This window comes from Idiotropiscis lumnitzeri, chromosome 1, assembly GCF_059441095.1.
Source record: "Idiotropiscis lumnitzeri isolate Australia: NSW breed Sydney's pygmy pipehorse chromosome 1, RoL_Ilum_1.0, whole genome shotgun sequence".
NCBI classification, from domain to species: domain Eukaryota; kingdom Metazoa; phylum Chordata; class Actinopteri; order Syngnathiformes; family Syngnathidae; genus Idiotropiscis; species Idiotropiscis lumnitzeri.
Genome location: NC_142391.1, coordinates 9,717,521 through 9,737,102, shown reverse-complemented (window position 1 = coordinate 9,737,102; position 19,582 = coordinate 9,717,521). Strand labels below are relative to the sequence as shown.

The following is a 19,582-nucleotide window of genomic DNA, read 5'->3' as shown; positions in this document are numbered from 1 at the left end:
TTTGTTAACTGTAAACTCTCATCATAAATTCCCATATTTCACTCTTTGTGTAGTGAATGAATAAATGAGTCGCTTTTTTAACTGAGCCACTAAAATGATTTAATTTTATTTTGATAAATCTTAGTGTACGATAGTTACAGACGTGGATGGACTGTAAATTGGCCTCTCATTTTACGTTGCCACATTGCATGTTTTAGACTCGGATCACTTTAAGAAGAGGAGCCTCTCAAAGAACAAACTTCACAGTTTGCATCGAACTTACAGAGTACATTATTGTGAATTGTGATTTATAGAGGTTAGATTTACATTTTGCAGCATTTTTCCCCCGATGATCTTTGCTTTCATTCCATTGTTGATAGTTCTAACATGATGCAGAAGAATCTTTGAGTTGCACTTAGACATATATTTTCTCAGGGGAAATTCAAAATCACATTGTTACTGATAAAATGTATATTTAGTACTTACATGTTGGCATTTTCACCGTGTGGAGGGGAATCTTTTTCTATCAGGGCCTTTCAACATTTTAATATTAGGCAATGATCCAACAAATGCTTAGCATCATAAAGGAATTTTTTTTTGTCACATTTCCTATGAGGTTTCACCACGGAGCACATGTCCTGTGCCATAAAAAACTCAGACTTCAAGACAATTGCAGAAAATTGTTTATTGAAACGCCATGATCAACTGTTGTCCGTTTTTTGATCGAAATATAATCCGCCATTTGGCTACAGTTCAAACAACTAAGGAATTTTAATGGTCAAAAAAGAAACATGTATTTACAAGGAGAGTACATTTGTAGAAATAACTAAAACCTTGGTGCACCGTAGTCATCTGGCATCCTTTCAATGTTATACCTGTGCGTAAAAAAAAAAAAGAAAAAAAGTTAGTGTAATTGTTTTTGTGAGCCGTACTTGGTGCAACCGTAAACCTTTCTTACCGGTGATTTGAGATGTACATAATGGGCACTCCAGGGATCTTCCTCACCCTTCGCTTTAAATCTCTATCCACAGTAGCAAGGATGTAACACTTGTGCTGCAAAAGTATTGTGAAAGTGTTATTATTTTGAACTACTACAAGTCGGTGCTTATAAATAGCAGACATGCTGATGTTATACCTGTGTCACCCTTTGGACCAGACAGTCATCTGCATATGTTCCAGTGTGAGTGCAAGGCAATCGCTCAAACCTTGGATCCTTTGCTATCCTGCAACCACAAACAGAAAAATATAAATTCATTAGGTTGAATTTGAGCACCCTTCTACTCAAAAGAACCCTGTTCACCATTAAGCAAAGCAAATTCTCAAATGTGTGATCATGATCAAGCTTATCAGAGCTTGCTGATGAGCTGATAATTTCAATCAGATGTGTTGGAGGAGGGGGACATCTAAAATGTGGTGGATAGGATAGATTGAATACACCACACACTATAAGAGCAATCAGGATACAATGTAAATGTAAACACAGTGATTTTTGTCATCATGTCCAAAAAAAGAAATGGGTGAAGATGTAAAGAATCAGCATGTGTGCATCGCTAGTCATCGCTAGTGCGAGAGGAAGTTGCTCGTACCTGAGTGCAACTCTGTATTTCATTCCAAGTTTTTCAATTTCAGCCATCACACAGTCGGTTATATAAGGGATACCTGGATTGAAACAAAATGACAATTGTTGTTAATAAATCTTCAAAGTATAACTATTGAAATTTGACAATGATGCTTACATTTGGCATACAGGCAGTCCATCATAGACTGAACAATATCCAGTTTGGCCTTGATGGAGAAGTTGATGAAATTAGTGTCAACTAGAACATGGTACGGTGGACCGAGCTGAGTGTTGTACTGGAAAAAAAGACACGATGCATACTTGGGCCTGTGAAAACAGATAAGAGTAATCAAATCAAAGAAACCAACTACTTTCGACTCATAGTCCAAATTCAAAAGGCCACCTACACTTCTCTCTCCTTCAACGCTGAAGGGTCCTTTTTCTTTTTTTCCTTGGCTTTGGAGCGATCTTTCTCTTTTCTACAAGACAAACAAGTGTAAGTGTCTTTAAAATTTCAACTAACAACAGTAAGAACCACTGAAAACAAATTACAACTCACATTCGTTGATCTTTCATATTGATCATCCGTTTCATTGCAGCAAACTTTTTTGTTTTCTGTTTCGGCTACATGAGGCAACAAACAAAAAATCACAATGAACATAAACTATTTATTACTAACAGGAGAATACATGACATAATATATATAAAGACAGTCTTAAGCTGCAATGTTGTCTTAATACATATTAAATTGCAATATTACATTTAAAAAAAATGCAATTCGATTACTTTTGAAAAATCAACCCTACTAAAAACATGCAATACCAAGTATGCTGAACTCGTGATTTTATTGCAATACAAAGGAGACCTTATCCAAATACTACAAAGTGTCCTATCTGATTTATGAGTCACGAATGAGGATAATCAGTTTGGATAATGGATGAATGGATTTGGAATTGTCTTATATTCTTCCGGCCAACTGAGTTTAGTGAGTGAGTTAAAAATAAAAGTGCATTATTTTTGTTGTCCAATAAAAAGGATGCAACGTCATGAGAACTCGATAATGTTACAAGGAAAAACAGAATTTTAATAGCAACATTGTGCGAAAGTGACATGTTCTTTTAAATAAAGAAAGTCAAGTCTAAGAATAGTCTGAATTTTAACAAGTGAATGTCAACAATGAGTTTCGCGCGTGCAAATACACGTTTGAATATTCCCATTGTTAACGACGTTAAACGGCAAAATATACTTATTTTTCATGTACATCACAAACATGTCAACCTTTAACGTGTAATTTGGCAGATAAGCGTATGATCGTGTTATTACCAATATTCATTCTCGTGTCGGGAGACTTTTTCCTTGTTACGCAGCATCCTTTTTTCGTTTGGTCACGATTGTTATTTTCGTAGTATTTCGGCATTATTCTCGTGAAAGTATGACGACATGATGCTTGCTATGTGTTTCTTTTTATAAAAGAGATTATACACTACACTCACTGTGTGCATACTCGGCTAACAGCGTTAGCTCGAAGGCTTATCTGCCACCTCTTTGGGGTCAAACTAACACAAACTAAAACATAACAGACGAAATTCTCATAATATTATCCATGGCCTACACGTATACAAACTATGTACATACCATGCTTAAAACGATGATTTAATCCCTTTTACGATCCGGTTACGGAATGCTACGTTGTCCTCGTGCGTTGCGGCAACGTTGTGACGTCATCAAACATCGACACGCACTGCGTATGTTCCGGTTGTGGTGCACAGACTGCGCTGTGGTGATGCGAGACATATCCGAGGTAAAAAAGATGTTCCTTTTTAAAATTTACTAAACGCATACTTAGAAGGCTGTCGATATTTACTTTGTGCATAAGATGTGCTTTTTCGTAAATCTCTAGGTCTTTTATTGACTTATTTGACGCCGTTTGCTAGCTTTGTGCTCGTGCAACACTGTTGTTGTTGTTAGCATCACAGCTACCCGGTTTCCACACTTCATTTTATCGTAATATCTATTTGTGCCTTATTTGCGTTTATTTTGGCAGGTTTCTGAAGTTCAGTGTGTAAACTCAACCATTCATTCTCTGTGTGTTTTTCTCCCCAAAATATCTAAGAATGACACCGAGCTCTCACGCCATGAAAGCTTGTTGTGATATCACAAGCACCTGTGCTCATTCTTTGCTAATTTCCTCCATATGGTCACTGAACTTGTAGCAGACAGTGTTGATCTTTTTAAGGCGCCTGCAATTCATGCATTTTTCAGTGTGGCGCTAATGTTATTCTCTTATTCCACTGGCTAGTCTCTGGCCGTGCGTCATTAATATTCATGTTCGTGTTGTTTAACCAATCAAAATGCAAGTTCAAGGAAACGGGTTTTAATGTTTCGACGGAAGCCGTTATTCAAACACTTTTGGGCTGTCATGAAACTCGACGTGCTTTGTGGGTTCTTTCTTTTTATCAGGAAATTAGATAGTCAGTGGCACTATGGTCTGATGGACCGCCGCTTCTTCCTGACCTTTCTCATCTGCTCCGCACTGTGGATCTTCTTCTGGGAAGTGCGCTGGAAGAAAGGCAAAGACGGTCAGATTGAGGAATGGCTACGAGGACACAGTCTCTCTCAATACAAGCATTTATTTGAAGGTCAGTGAGTGACAACTGTACACTTGTTCTAATATCTACTGTACATTGCTTGAGATATATGGTGAACAATCATGCAGCTTCATAAAGTGTTTTAATGCAGGCTTTGTTTGGAATAGGATTTACCAGTTCAACATCTCAACCCTTTTTTTTGTCAAGATTGCTAGTAATTAGTTAAAAATTGTAAGTTTTTTTTTTTATATATATATCCAAGGTTTACACAAAACACTCAGATTTTAAACAGATATCCTTAGACAAAATTATTGAGACCCCTCTGTAAGTGAAATAAATCCCCACTGTGCTCACAAAAAACATGAATCTGACAAAAGTGAAAGTAAATAAAAATGTAATGAAAAGTCATCATTGAAAATCAGACATTGATTTTGACTCGTGGTTCAACAACCTAAATTAAAAAAAAATGTTAGTACCCCTCAGAAAAGGTTGAAAATAATTTGCCCTGGGACATGTTCAACCAAGGTGTGTCCTCTCATTTGCATCACAGATAAATTCAAACTTGAAATCAGTCATTTGGTTTATTTAATGGGTAGAAAGCAGCCAGTGTAAAATCACACGATCTGTTGTCATTTGAGCCATCATGGACTTCATGGGATATGACCAAGAAGGACACTACTGTTGAAAATAAATCAAAATATTAAGATTGGAATTTAACCAACTGCATGTGACAAGTCATGTTTTTCAGTGAATGTTCTATTTACAGACAAAACTGGAGCTACTTAGCTAAGCACATCGGCTCTATTTTAAAAGATGAAAAAATGAAGCATACCAAGAAAAGAACACTATCCCTACAGTGAAACATGGAGGAGCCTCTATTATGTTCTGGGGCTGCTTTTTCTCCTTCCAGGTTGTCTTGAATCTGTGCAGGGTACAATATAACCTCCAGATTATCACGGTTTTCTTGAGGAAATGTTCTGCCCACTGTTAGTAAGCTTGGTCTCAGTCGCAGGTCATGGATCTTGAAACAGGATAATGACCCAAAGCACACAGCTAAATACACCCAAAAAGGCCGTTCTGAAGTGGCTTTCTATCAGCCATGATCTAAATTCTGTTGAACATCTGTGGAAGCAAACATGTCATCTGGAGAAAGCATTCTTCAAACAGGAGACAACTAGTTTGCTCAAAATTAGTGCTGTCAAGCGATTAAAATCTTTAATCATAATTAATCACATTTTCTCGCAGTTAACTCGTAGTTAATCGCACATTTTATTAATTGTAAAAAAAAATCCCTTTATTTTTTTGCCCAATATTTTATTGAATTGTAATACCTTGAATATAAAAGATTTGATTTTTGGGGTTTTTATGCAAATACTTTTTTTTTTTAATTGAAAAAAAGCATTGTATTTGACTCACACACAGTCACACCAAACAGCAACTCAACAGCCTTTCTAAGGGATCAAATACAAGCTGAGGTGCAGAAGTCTCATTGAAAGTTACAAAATTATTTTGATTGCCTCAAAGTGTACAAAGTCAAGCAATATGCAACAGTAAAATTGGCCCACTGAAGTTCACTGATGCTGTTCACCAATACAAATTTGATAAATGAAAAAAAATCTTGCTTTATAAATATCTAAAAGTCAATATTCTCATTTTATCCACTTAAATTGATCAGTTATCTTTGGTCTTTTTAACCACAAGTGTTGAGAACCAATGACGTGTCCTCTCAAATATAGTTTGTTTGATGGTCTCTCGATTTCTGGTCATAAAAATATTATGAATTTACTGAGATCGTGTTTCACTCACTTGGCTTCCTTGTACACAGCGCGGAAATGTGGAATTACTTGCCACTCAGTGACGGTGCAAGTCTTGTCTCGAGCAAACCCTAAGTCACTCTGAGTCAGCTGGAATAGGCTCAACCGCCAGGGGACTTGAAATGGGAAAAAAATGATTATGACTAGTATGAATAAAAAAATTAATTGTCCTTGTAGAAAAATTGTCCCCACAAACACCCACCGCTGCCTGGAGGCTGAGCACTTCTCAAAATTCTGCCTATTGTGTGTTTAAGTATTCTGTAACCATACTCTTTTAATGAAAAAAATGAATTGGGCAGCTGCGTTTTCAGGCACTGGGAGCTTAGTCATACACCACCATACTTGATAACAAACTTTTTAGAAGAATACAATTGACTTGTGCCCCTCAAGGGAAGACCTGATTTAACGTGGGAAATGTGTGAATTTCCTGGCTTCTTTCTTGATGATTTTCATATCACGCTCTCTTAGATGTGCAGACGCTGGAGGAGCTAAGTTTGAGTGTATTGAGTCGCTTGGAAGAGGTGGTGAAGGAACAACAGAGCTGGAGGGAAATCGCTGAGGCTCATATTCGGCTGCTCAGAGACTTTGCCTTCCAGGAGTGGCTTTGTTCTCAGAACCTTGGACACTTTTATAAAACGTAAGTTTGTCAGAATATGGCTGGATACAGCTTGTCGTTTTCTGGAAATTTGTTACTGTGATACAGATTTCTACATAGAGAAGTAAATGAAAATAATTGGAAAAATGAATTTGTTACATGACGCTAAATTAAAAGTCATCTGAAGCCATGTTCTTAACACTTTTTGGACTTAATTCCTAGCAATGATTTGAAATGGTTTAGTTTTATGAATGGCTAATACATTATTCCACATTTTAATTGACGTTTATGTATTTAAGCAACATTAGATTCCATCTATGAAAAAAACCCCGAATTACTCTTATTCACTAATTATTATTGATTGCTATTTTTTTGTATTTTACGGACTATGTGTTTGGTGGCTTACTGTCGCCTTCTGAAATGGAGTGCAAGCGACAATATTCAATGATTTATTCAGATGGGCACATTTTGGGTGCGAGTCCCAGCTCTAATTTTAATATATGTAAGAAGAACCAGAGTAGTCCAAAAATGTGGTAATTATGAATCATTTTGAATGAATCCTATTGTAATTTTTATTTTGAAATTTCATGAGATAAATTAAGTAATCAAAATAATCACACCGCTATTTATATAAAATTTTTATATCTTTGATAGAACGTTTGTTAATTTCATTACCAATGCACTACAACGGCTTGTTAGGGCCACATTAAAAAAAATAGCTGATTAAAATTGTAATATTAAAGTTTTTTTTTTTTTTTTTTTTTTTTGGCCCCCCAAAAAAATCTTGTTTTTGTATTTTAAAATGTAATACAATGTTATCACCCTTAGTTGTCCTTATCACATCGCATCGGAGTTGGGGCAGTGATGATATTTGTGTAAAAAAATATTCTTATCCACTGCAGGCTGAAGACTTTGGGTTATATGAATCTGGATGATCTATCACAGTTCGACAGTCAGCTGCACCTCTCCCTAGCCGCCTGGGGATACTATTACGAAGACTACATCAAGTTGTCGACCGGCATCAAGATCCTCCAGACCTCACGCAGAAGTCGGGACCAGGACTACGAGATCCAGCTGGTGCACAGTCTTGCTGAGAGGCGTCTGAATGAGAAGTGGTCAATCGGTGAGATAGTCAACTAATCCACTCTCAAGCTTCGGCTGCTTGCCATGGTTGCATAGGACTGCAAAACCCCTAAAGTTGAACAGAATCAAGTTGCTCTTTTTCAAAACATTTTTTTGTATACAAAAGTCAAGTGAGTGAATTAATCCCATGCTGAGCTTAAAGCCTTTATTGACGGAACTCACATTTTACATTAGGAATTTTCACATAAATACAATGAGGCTTTAAATAACTTCAATTTTGTCCGGTTTGGTTGTGGACCCAAATTCAGGGAAACAAGGCAGGGGTAATTTAATTTAAAGAAAACAAAAAGGCAAACACGGTACTTGGATAACACAGTACAAAACAACAAGAATCAAAGTATCAAAACAAACTCGAGGAAAACAGGACTTCACTTGGATTGTAGACAATGTTGTTGTGCAGATGTTTGCTTTTGATGTTTTCAAAGGCTTTTTTCCCACCGTGGGAACTTTACATGATCGCGGACTTTGAGGTACTCTCCTGCTGCTTGCCTCATTTCATTAGCGACTGAATAATTTTTTATTTTTTTTTTGGTAGTATTAGGTTGACATGAGTGTGCAACACTAATTTAAGGTGCGATACAACTTGAAAAAAGCAAAGCTACTGTTTTTTTTGAACGCCTGTAAAGGTGTAATTTTGATTCGACATTCTGGTCGACAGCGACGATATATGCATTATTCGAGGTACCTTAAACAAAGCAACGCACCAATTTCTTTCAGGAAACCCATCGCACTTTCACTTTTAGTAATGTAAACAAAAACTGTAATTAGATCTTGAAAGTTCCACATATATCTTTGGTCTAACATTGGTTTCAGTATTTCCTCCATGAGTGAGATTGGCCGATATCGATTACTTGCATTAGGTGCACATTTTTCAAATTTCACCACTCGCACACGACCCCCTCCCAAAACCCCCTCGGGAAACTACGATGAAAGCCATTATCCATAAACACCAATTTGTCCCACTAAGAGTCATCAGACCAATGTGTTTTTTATTAGCAACATATTTGTTGACTGCTTATTTTTGTTCAGTTCTGTATATTGACCGCAAAAACCTGACCATTTGATGATCGAATGTCTTTTTCAGCGGGAGCACTCCTATTTGGCTGTACTGTGGCGCTGTGCTTCTTGATAAGGGACCTCATGTTTTACGTGATTGGTGAGTCTATATTGAACCTCTTGAGTTCTAACGTTACAACCTCTGCTTGAGAAACTACTTTGTGTAACGTGGTGGGTATTTCAGGCCGATATAGGCTGAAATACGCCGGCATTTTCTCTTACGGGTTCTTGATAGTTTCATATTTACTTAATCTTGGCTGAAGAAAACTGAAGGCAATAGTCTACATATGTTAAAAATGATTGTCAGACTTGACTTTGGTTTGGTCGCAATATACCATATGTTCTCGACGTATATAAACCGCAGCAATTTTTTTGGGAGAGAAAAAAATCCCCCCAAAAACGAGGTACAAACCGCACCAGGCTATAAGACCTTCTTGACGAGGTTTTTGGCTCAGAGGTCTGTTAATCGCAGCTGTGTGAAAGAGAAAATCCACAGAAAAGCTGCATCCTTGTATTAGCCGCGTGGTTTAAAATCTAGGAAAAAAGTTGCGTCTTATAGTCGGAAAAATGCTGTACTTTACTTGCCTTTGATTATCGCAATCTCATGGTCCAACTTTTTGTCTCACTAAGCTCATTGTTTCATTTTTTGGGCTTTCTTCCTTGGTTTGAGTATGTTATGCACTTACAAGTTGAATGAAATGTATTGATTGGACACCAGGAACACAGTTTTGCTTTTCCGTCGATTGTTGCAACCTCAATGCCAGTCTAATTAAATAACTATTGCTAAAGGGACCCATTTAAAGGCAGCGCGTTTCCTGATGACAGGAAATGTTTTTTTTGGATTGTCTGTTTTCATAAGTTGGAGTGTCTGGGAAGCGTGACATTAGGCTCTGCTCCTAAGGAAAGGCTTTTCTTTCTTGTTTTTGTTATGGTTATTTAGTGACTATGCAACAGGAACTCAATACCGAGTAGAACTGAATGACTTTACTTTTATATTTTTCTGCAGTGACACCTTTTCTCAGAACAAGAGCCCAAGAAATTGAATTTTGCGGAAACACAATCTTGATTTTTGTTTTTTTTGTTTTTCATTTTGTTTACCCTGGTCAACAATTTAAAAACAGTTTTTTTTTTTTAATTTTTTTTTACCAGACCTTCCTAAAAGCATGTCCTTGTTCTAATTCTCCCTCTGCGTCTCATCTCATCTGCCAGGTGGAATTACTGTTTCCATCATTGCATTTGTCTTCACCATCAAGTTCCTGTGTGAGCTTGCAGCCAGGGTTGTCAGCTTCCTGCAAAATGAGGATCCGGGCCGGCGCGGCGACCGCAGCATCTACGACTATGTGCGGGGTAACTACCTGGATCCACGCTCCTGCAAGGTGTCCTGGGATTGGAAGGAGCCACAAGAAGTGGGGCAGACGATGAGCTTCAGAGTGCAAGTAATGATATGTCCTTCAGCTGTAAATGTGACAATTTATCCGTAGGGTTGGCTGATTAATATTTAGAAGAGTGACTTCTTCGACCCGCTCTTGTGCCTTTTTCCCCTTCCCCCAAAAAGTTACTGACTTTAATTCTTGCTAAGAAACAGACAACTTTCACATTGAAATAAAGCAAATCCCTAAAGGGGAGAAGAAGCAAAGGGGAACACTTATTTTGAATAATGTCAGTGTCATTTGCTTTTTATATCAACAAAGGGAAAGCAATCGCTTAGCATTTAAAATCTTATTATTGCAGGGATCAAGTGCTGTGCTGACCTTTTCTTTTCCTTTCTTCTCAGCTGTTCTATAAGAACGGCCAGCCTTTCCCAGCCCATCGACCAGTGGGGTTGAGGGTCAACATCACCCACATTGAATTGGCTCTGGATATCCCTGTTACACAGGAGGTCTTACAAGAACCAGAGTCAAACGTGGTAAAAGTAGCTTTTACCGTGCGTAAGGCCGGCCGCTACGAGGTCGCTGTCAAGCTTGGTGGCCTCAACGTGGCCTACAGTCCTTACTATAAAATCTTCCAGCCAGGTTGGTTTGAAGGGGCACTTTTCTATTGAATCTGTTTCAAAGTCTTGCATTTTGGGCACTGACTGTTATCGTTCCACTTCAGGTACAGTCGTCCCATCCAAGACCAAGATAGCCTACCATTTCTCAACGCTAGTGCTAACACATAGCCAGCAGCACACTCTGCAGATTGAGCCCAGGGATGAATATGGAAACCCCACCAGTAACTCCACATCACTCACAGATGAGGCCAACTACAGCATCCACGTGCACTCTGTAAGGGAGCGTCTTGTATGAGTGTTTTGAAAGCTCACAATGCTCCTCTATTTTTTTTTATTTTTTTTGCTTCCAAATGACTATTTTCTACCTGTATTTGTTTTTGTGCAGCTGGGCACAGGGGATGATGACAGCATGGAGGGCTACTACAGTAAGACGGTGTCCCTCAACAAGCAGCAGTGTCAGGTTCTGATGAAGCTGACCCTGTGGAAGACCGGTTGCTTCAAGGCTCGCATCACCTATCTGGATCAGCCACTCAGCAATGGGGAATTTGACATTATTGTTCTCAATGGTGAGTAAAGCTCGACTACGCTGTGTTCGCCAGCTATGCTGATTTTCATTCTGGATTATATCTCCTCATCTGTTGCGTATATTTGCGGTTCGTACCAGTGGACTTTTTTTTTTGTACTTTAATGCCACAGTTGACAATAATTTTCAGCGATTTTATTGATTGTTGGAAGAACGATAAAATGATGAGCATACTCGCTCATCAGATGCTGTCAGCCGCAACTCACGCCCAGAGTTTCACATGCAGACTCGCTGACGTCACATGTGGCGTGTATTGTAGACTGTTTGAAATTCAATGTCCCTCTTAATTCATATCCCCCATCGCTGTCATTGAATCTTTCTTGCTTCATAAAGTCTACTAATTCATTCGTTAGTAATTTCCTGCACAGTTGATCAAGCTTACCGCAACCTTTCCTGGTCTCGTAGAGAATGAAAAGACCTACGTGGAGAAGAACGTGTCCACGCCGGGCAACAGCATCTACTTTGAGGCGTATCTCTACACCAACGGGAACTACAGCAGCTCCCCGTGGCAACTACCCCCCTCGTCTTTGCTGGCTCCCCAGAGGAGGCCGTCCATGGGCGAGGAGGAGGACGAGCACGACTCTCCTGTGGAGGGCCAATCCGAGAAAATCAAGAAACCTAAAAAGGTGTACTGTTACATATCGCCGAAGGTAAGTGCATTGACAGACCCGATGACTTGATTTGTCCATTTATCACAAGAGTATATAATGTTTATGTGTGTATATATTTTTTTTAAACAGCAACTATCTGTGAAGGAGTTTTACCTGAAAATTATTCCATGGCGCCTTTTCACCTTTCGAGTTTGTCCTGGAACGAAGGTAAATAGAATAGTTTTTTTTTAAACTTGGACTCGACCCACCTTAAATGTAATGGTTGCTTTCTTAGTTCTTGGTTTCCCTCACGGGATCGTCATGACTGTGGAATATACACAACTAGCTCTGCGACTGATTGTTATATAATATAGTTATTAACAAATTGAATTTGAAATCAAAAGGTATGCAACATTTCAACATGAAAATATTTCATTAGAATTAATTATTAATTATTGTTCAATTTATGTTAGATAAAAGTGCAAAATCTCTGTTAGACGTGGCATTGAAATCAGAACAAGTTAGTTTTCTTAATATTCTGGCTTGAACAAAGTGACACAGAATATGCTAATTCTCAACTTAATATTAGAACAAGATGGTTCTTTTTCTACATTTAAACATCAAGGTAAAAAAACATGCTTCATATCTGAACAATATTCATCCTTTTTCTTATGTAAATCGCCGCCGCAGGCCGGAAAAGACGTGCACAAGCAAAAAACGAATACAAATTATTAACAACATTCAAACTGGTGTTGGAAAATAATGGTATTGGAAATCTTGAGTGTAAAATTATTTTGTTAATTATATTGACTAAATGAATCAACAATTTTTAAGAATGAAGTTGAGTTTGCCAATTTCTCTTCTTTTAGTTTAGCTATCACGGTCCGGACCCCGTTCACAAGTACCTAACGCTCGTGGTGGATGATGGAATACAGCCACCTGTGGAGCTCAGTTGCAAAGAAAGGAACATTATGGCCGCCACCTTCATTCGCTTTCTTCACAAAAACATTGGTTTGTTTTTCCGCTCGAGTACATTATATTTCTCTTGGGCTTGCTATTCCAACAGTTGATGTGTCCACAGGCGGCTCAGAAACGTTCCAGGACAAGGTGAACTTCTTTCAACGTGAACTCAGGCACATTCATTCCAAGCGACCTCGCACCAAGACCTGCCTAAGAATCACCCGGCACTCCATTCTCGATTCAGTAAGTGTGTTTTGTAAGCATGATTAGACAAGGTTATTTTCGGAGCTCTTTGTGAAAATTCTCTCCCTCGCTATTATTGCGTCAGTCACTGAAGGCGACGCGGAACTTCTCGGTGTCAGATTGGAGTAAAAACTTTGAGGTGGTCTTTCAAGATGAGGAAGGTAAATTCCAAATAGTCTGTTTAAGACTAAATAATTGTTACGTTTTGCTGGAATACCACAGTAACGTTTGGATGTTTCCCTGCAGCTCTGGACTGGGGAGGCCCCCGCCGGGAATGGTTTGAGCTGATATGCAAGACCCTCTTTGACACCTCCAACCAGTTATTCACCCGCTTCAGCGACAACAACCAGGGCCTGGTGAGTTGCGTCCACTTACAAAATGTATTTGCTGTTTTCTTGACACATGAAGAAGCCTCACTCGTAACTTTTTCTCTCACAACCCGGGCTAAACTCAGCTCCTCCGTGACTTTTACAAGATTTTACAACACGCAAGATCTATCACTTCAACTTACTTCCAATTACTACTAGTCAGGGCTGTTGGCACTATGTTCCGACATCTTTGGGAATTAAAGAAAGAGAAAAACATTTCAAATTGGCAAGTTTTCAGTGAATAGTTGAGGATGGAAATGAATTAAAATAGTTGCATATGTGAAAAGTGAGATGAAAATGGGCATGGGTCAGAAATTGTGAAAAAGACTTAAGCATTGGAAAAAAAAAAACATTTCACTGATGAATCGGAATATTTATACAGTATTGGAAGCTCCTTATTAATAACGTCCCCTACATGTACATATTGACAGAGTCTAGTTGGATACATTGTGTGCTTTTATAAAAAAAATAAAATAATAATAATGATTACATTTTAAAAAAAGCTTACCCTTGTCTTTCAGGTGCACCCAAATGCCGAGCGACCGCCACACTTGCGACTAAAAATGTATGAGTTTGGCGGCCGCGTCGTTGGGAAGTGCCTGTACGAGTCTGCGCTTGGCGGGGCTTACAAACAGCTCGTCCGAGCTCGTTTTACGCGCTCTTTCCTGGCCCAAATCATCGGTCTCAGGATGAATTACAAGGTATGAAACACAAGCAACCTTTGCACCTGTTGTACTTATTTATGTCCTGCCAACAGCTGCCCTGCATCCTGCAAAAAATATCAACAGAGCGCAGAAACTTAATCTGTTCAGTGTTGTTTATGGATTCCCCGAAAACCAGCATGCTCTTTATCCCGAGCCAATACATTTCAAAAGTTGACACAATCACCATTGAGAAGATAACATTTTTATTTCATGTCCTCCTCCACACACGCAGTACTTTGAGACGGATGACCAGGAGTTCTACAAGACCAAAGTGTGTTTCATCTTGAACAATGACGTGAGTGAAATGGACTTGGTGTTTGCCGAGGAAAAGTATAACACGTCTGGACAGCTGGAAAAGGTGAGGGCATTCCCCCCGTTCTCAGATTGAGCTCAGGTGAAAATGAAAATGACTAGATGGATTTAACTCTTCTCAGAGAGCGAGAGACATACCGCCCGGAATGCCTCACCTATCCTTGAATGTTGTCTGCTGTTTTTAATGTTTGTTTCTGCGGCAGGTGGTGGAGCTCATCTCAGGGGGAACCCACATTGCAGTTACCAACGAAAACAAAATGCATTACCTCAACCTGCTGGCCCAGTACAGGCTGGCCAGTCAGGTGAGGGATGAGGTTGAACACTTTCTGAAAGGTACGGAAAAGCTTTCATGCCATTCGTCGACCTCCTCCTCGCCCTCAATGTGTCTTCTCTGAGATCAGAAGGAATGTGCACTTGTTGTGTTTAATGTTTACGCATCCATCGCAGGTTTGAATGAATTGGTTCCAGAAAACCTGCTAGCCATATTTGATGAGAATGAGTTGGAGGTATGTATGTAGATTGGAGTGTCTTGTGATTAAAATGGGATATTTTATTTTATTTTTTTTTTAATAGCATATAAAATGTTAAAGATAAAGATGTCCTTCAATGTCCGTTAGGGACTCTGTTGTTCGCTCGCCTATTAAGTGTAAAACTTGGCAAAAGTTGTCCACGTCAGAAAATGTTTCTGTGATCACACCATTCAAATGTTGGTCTGATTGTTGTCACACTGGTGCTAAATTAAATACTACTCTCACACACATGATTTAGCAGCTAGCTAGGCAAACAGCAACTGAGCTGCAGTGTTGTTGGATTGCGCCGACTTAAACCTGCAACTAACGCTTATTTGAATAATCGATTCATCTGTTGAGTATTTTTGCGATTTAATCGTTGAAATCAGATAAACATTTTTTTATTTTCATCCCTTTGTTCTTAAACAAGAGATTGATTCAATTTGGCAGTGTGAGTAATGCAAAAACAAATTGATTATGAATCATTTACAAGTTTGGTTCATAAAAGGACTGAAAATAGGCAAAAATGTCAATCATTGTTTTCCAGGGTAAAAGCAGATGTTTGCAAATGCCTTTTTTTGATTTAACACGAAACAAAAAGTCTGCTTTTGTGGAGAACGACGACAGAAATTTGAATATTTACTGTTAACGGTTTTTGTTTTCTTTATTAACATCAGGCATGAGCTTTTGGGGTTCCTTTTAAATGTATTTATTTCAATATTGGAGTACTATCCGTAAGTGGTTTGTGCATTGTAGTTTACTTTGATATGAAGCACTTAGTGACTTTTTATTTGAACTCTTGCATTCAACAAATTCGCCATTTATATATATAAAAAAAACACTAATAAAACTACTAAAAACTAAACTAAACCAAAGTTTATGAAAAAATAAAACTAATACAAACTTTCTCTAAAAATTCAAACTTATTACAGTGTTTTTTTTTTTTACTGAATACAAAAAGAACACTATAAAAGAATTTTTGTATGAAATGTAATTAATAGATTGGAATGAGAATATGTTGTATTTACATTTTAAGCCATTATTATCAACAGTTTTTGATCATTTTTGAGGGGGCATCAATGACACGTGTTTTCTTTCCCCTCCTAGTCACAAACAAACCGTTAAAAGCCTGGACACAGTTTCTGATTCAATAGGACAAGAAAGTGTTCAAACATTTGGCTGGTTGTGTACATCTTATAAAGACAACTGGAAACTGTTAATTTGTAGGAAAAATGCTACACTTGTTCAAAAAAAAAAAAAGCCTTGCTTGAAAGACTTTTGTTGTTTTTAGCTGCTGATGTGTGGCACGGGCGACATAAACGTGCATGACTTCAAGGCCCACGCTGTGATTGTGGGCGGATCGTGGCATTTCCGGGAGAAGGTCAGCCGTCGTCTCGCACTGTAGTCGCCTTATCCTGTGCCCGACAGCGATAATCAATGTCTGCTTTTGCATGCTCAGGTGATGAAGTGGTTCTGGGCGGTGGTGTCCAGCTTCACCCAGGAGGAGCTGGCTCGCCTCCTGCAGTTCACTACCGGCTCCTCCCAGCTGCCCCCCGGAGGCTTCAACACTTTGTGCCCGTCTTTCCAGATCATCGCTGCTCCCACACACAGTACCCTGCCCACCGCACACACCTGGTCAGTAGGGAATGAATGATTGGTGTTTTGAGCTTTTCAGGACAATTTTCCCATCATGAACTTCAGATGCACCCACATACTCTAATTAGAGGACTAAAACAGGCGCATCTCAATGAGTAATACAGTGAACCCTCGCTACTTCGCGGTTCACCTTTCGCGGGTTCAGTGCTTCGCGGGTCTAAAAAATATTCGGGGGCATTGTAGTTTCGCCGAGCGGCACGACGGGGCGCTGGAGCGGTTAGACGGCCGGCGTGCGCTGAAGAAGAGGGTGGGCGAAGAGGAGAGTGGACGAAGAAGAGCACGTTCCCCCGGGCACGATTTGGGGCAACGTTTCGCGCGGTTCGGACCGTACCAGAGCTCCGGCCAGCGTGCGTGGCAGTTAAGCCGAAGAGGAACAACTTCCGCCCGGGCACGAGCGCGGCGACATTTCGCTTCGTTCGGGACCGTGCGAGAGCTCCGGAGGAGACCGGCCGGCGTGCGTGGTAGTTAAGCCGAAGAGGAACACCTTCCGCCCGGGCATGAGCGGAGCGCGAGGCTGTCAGTTATGAATGAATAAATAAATAAATGAAGAATGCCACCTTTCATTTCACAGGGCACACAGGACGGCGTACCAGCAGGTAAAAGTCGAAGTAATTAAATAAATACAAAAAGAAGTAATTGAATAAATACAAAAATAATGGCTGGGGAATAAAAAAATGATAAGTTTTAATAATAATTTTTTTTTTTTTTTTGTTATAACATGAATTTCACTCTCTCTCTCTCTACCCGTATATATATATATATATATATATATATATATATATATATATTTTTTTTTTTTTGTTTTTTAAAGCATTTTTGAAGGTGCGCCGCTACTTCACACTTTTTTTTTTAAGCATTTTTGAAGGTGCGCCGCTACTTCGCGGATTTTCAGTTTTCGCGGGTGGTCTCGGTCCCCATTAACCGCGATAACCGAGGGTTCACTGTATTTATTTCAGTAGTTCAAATCAAAAGTAAAACTCGTTCGGGCAGACATAAATACAAAAAAGACTTCATGGAAGGCAAATTTGTACTTAATTTCCATATTAAAAAAATATTTTGATTGTTAGTCTCATGCCTATTATCATCCAAATTCTAAAAATGAATAAAGATAAATCATGAAATATTTAACCCTGTATAGTCAATCCATGAGTTTCACTTTTTTAATTTCACTCCTCATATAAATTGCATTTTTTGCTTTATTCTAATTCATTGTCCAACCTTTTTGGTTTTGACGAGTTTACACAAATTGGCTCCCAGTTCCATTTAGAATTGCATTATAAAAATGCTTTGCAGACATTCATAGTCACAATCTTTGGCCGTCCTTATCCGTCCGACCTTCTCTATATCGCCACTTTAATAATTTATTCGCAACATCTCGCAGCACACCACCAAACGCAAATGTCACAAAACTATATGGGTATATGTTTGTGTGTGCGTGCCATGACTTATCTGGTGTCGTCTTATGTACAGTGTGAATGGAAACAGGTGGGTTACGAGGGTTAATTATCTAATTTGTGCAGTTTGGTAGAAAAGTACACAATTGTTCCGCCTGTCACTCTGTCTCTGGCATAAATAGATGAATGAAGAAATTAGAGTAAATAATGATTTTTGGACCAATTAATTGATATTGAATTTCCCGTATCACATTGGTTAATACATTGACAATGTTTCGTTTTTGTGTGCGATTATTTTCCTATTCATCATCTTGTGGCTAAGGAATTTTTGTAAAAGAAAGGCCTTGATTATCTAGTTTGGCCAAAGCCTTGCATAATGGAACAAAAGTCCTTTACTGCCATCTTGTGGCATCTATAGGAAATGACAAACCTTTTTGAGCGGCATTGCGGCAGGGCCCATCCGTCACAAAAAATTGTCACATCAAGAGACGTTTCTAATATCTTCATGACTTTCTTTAGTTCCTTGGGAAGGGCAAACATTCATATGACACTGCAGTTCTCCGTCGTGCTGGATTGTTGAGCAGTGTCCCAACGCAAATGTTTCTCCCGTGTGCAGTTTCAACCAGCTGTGCCTGCCCACCTACGACTCGTACGAGGAGCTGCACAAGATGCTGAAGTTGGCCATCAGCGAGGGAAGCGAGGGCTTCGGCATGCTCTGACGGGATCCAAGAAGAACCAACCACTCATCTGCATCTTTGCTGAGAATGCCCTAAACTCCTTGTAAAGTCTGGTTCGGATGGGAAGGCGTCGCCAGCCCCCTCCCGGCCCCGACGACTGCGCTGGAATCCCATGAACTGGTGTATGTATATAAAAACATCCTTGTTTTTCAAGAGGAACCCACAAACTGTAGAAAAAGGGGCTGCGATTTGAGCTTCTTTTGGTCTTAATGCTGACGTTGGCTGATTTTTCTTTTCTAGATGTGAACGTTGATGACAGTAGAGCAAAGGCCTTGAGTATTACTGTACAAACTGAGGAACACTAAAGTTGAGGCAGCAGCTTACATGTGATGTGGCTGACGTCTGCATCACAAGCACTTTGGCCTTAAACCATCAGGGACTGACGTGTGTTTGTAAATATATACCGTCGCTTTTATTTACCTGTACATACGACTGCGCACACGGGAGGATTAGGGCCACACCGAGTAGATGGAAAAATAAAACAAGGATTAGAAAATGAGCTGCAAACTAGCAATCCAAAAATGAAGCCATAATCATTCAAGAATAAGGTAGACATTTTACGAGATACAAGAATAAAGTTGAACTATTTTGAAAATAGTTGACAAGGAATGATTAAGTGTTTTTTTTCTTCCCAAATCAACACTGTTGCTTTTTAATATGTGGGATTTGTTTTAATTAATTAAATATGAAATATTTTGCAATCATCATGGCAACCTCGTAGAACGGGGATCAGTCCTCCTCATCTGTTCGTTCACTTTCCTTTTTGATATCTCCGTCTGTGTGCCTGTTGGTGACTATAGAGT

The 19,582-nt window shown here is 39.1% G+C and overlaps 2 protein-coding genes across 2 annotated transcripts; one reads left to right on the top strand and one right to left on the bottom strand.

Annotated features, from left to right (window-relative positions):
* Window positions 1-649: 649 nt before the first annotated feature.
* On the bottom strand, window positions 650-3,318 carry fcf1 (FCF1 rRNA-processing protein). Its single transcript, XM_088315530.1, has 8 exons — window positions 3,173-3,318; window positions 2,097-2,161; window positions 1,945-2,016; window positions 1,716-1,864; window positions 1,566-1,638; window positions 1,115-1,202; window positions 938-1,032; window positions 650-854 (listed from the first exon to the last, which is right to left on the bottom strand). The coding sequence occupies exons 1-8, from the start codon at window positions 3,173-3,175 to the stop codon at window positions 806-808; spliced, it is 594 nt and encodes a 197-aa protein (XP_088171656.1). The 5' UTR covers window positions 3,176-3,318; the 3' UTR covers window positions 650-805.
* On the top strand, window positions 3,221-18,806 carry arel1 (apoptosis resistant E3 ubiquitin protein ligase 1). The gene is made up of 22 exons (XM_088315507.1): window positions 3,221-3,338; window positions 3,998-4,176; window positions 6,408-6,576; window positions 7,437-7,657; window positions 8,762-8,833; window positions 9,943-10,169; window positions 10,508-10,745; window positions 10,828-10,997; window positions 11,109-11,289; window positions 11,712-11,956; window positions 12,047-12,124; window positions 12,766-12,907; window positions 12,978-13,099; window positions 13,185-13,260; window positions 13,346-13,455; window positions 13,989-14,168; window positions 14,404-14,529; window positions 14,687-14,816; window positions 14,931-14,989; window positions 16,284-16,373; window positions 16,452-16,627; window positions 18,659-18,806. The coding sequence occupies exons 2-22, from the start codon at window positions 4,029-4,031 to the stop codon at window positions 18,759-18,761; spliced, it is 3,063 nt and encodes a 1,020-aa protein (XP_088171633.1). The 5' UTR covers window positions 3,221-3,338; window positions 3,998-4,028; the 3' UTR covers window positions 18,762-18,806.
* The last annotated feature ends 776 nt before the right edge of the window (window positions 18,807-19,582 follow it).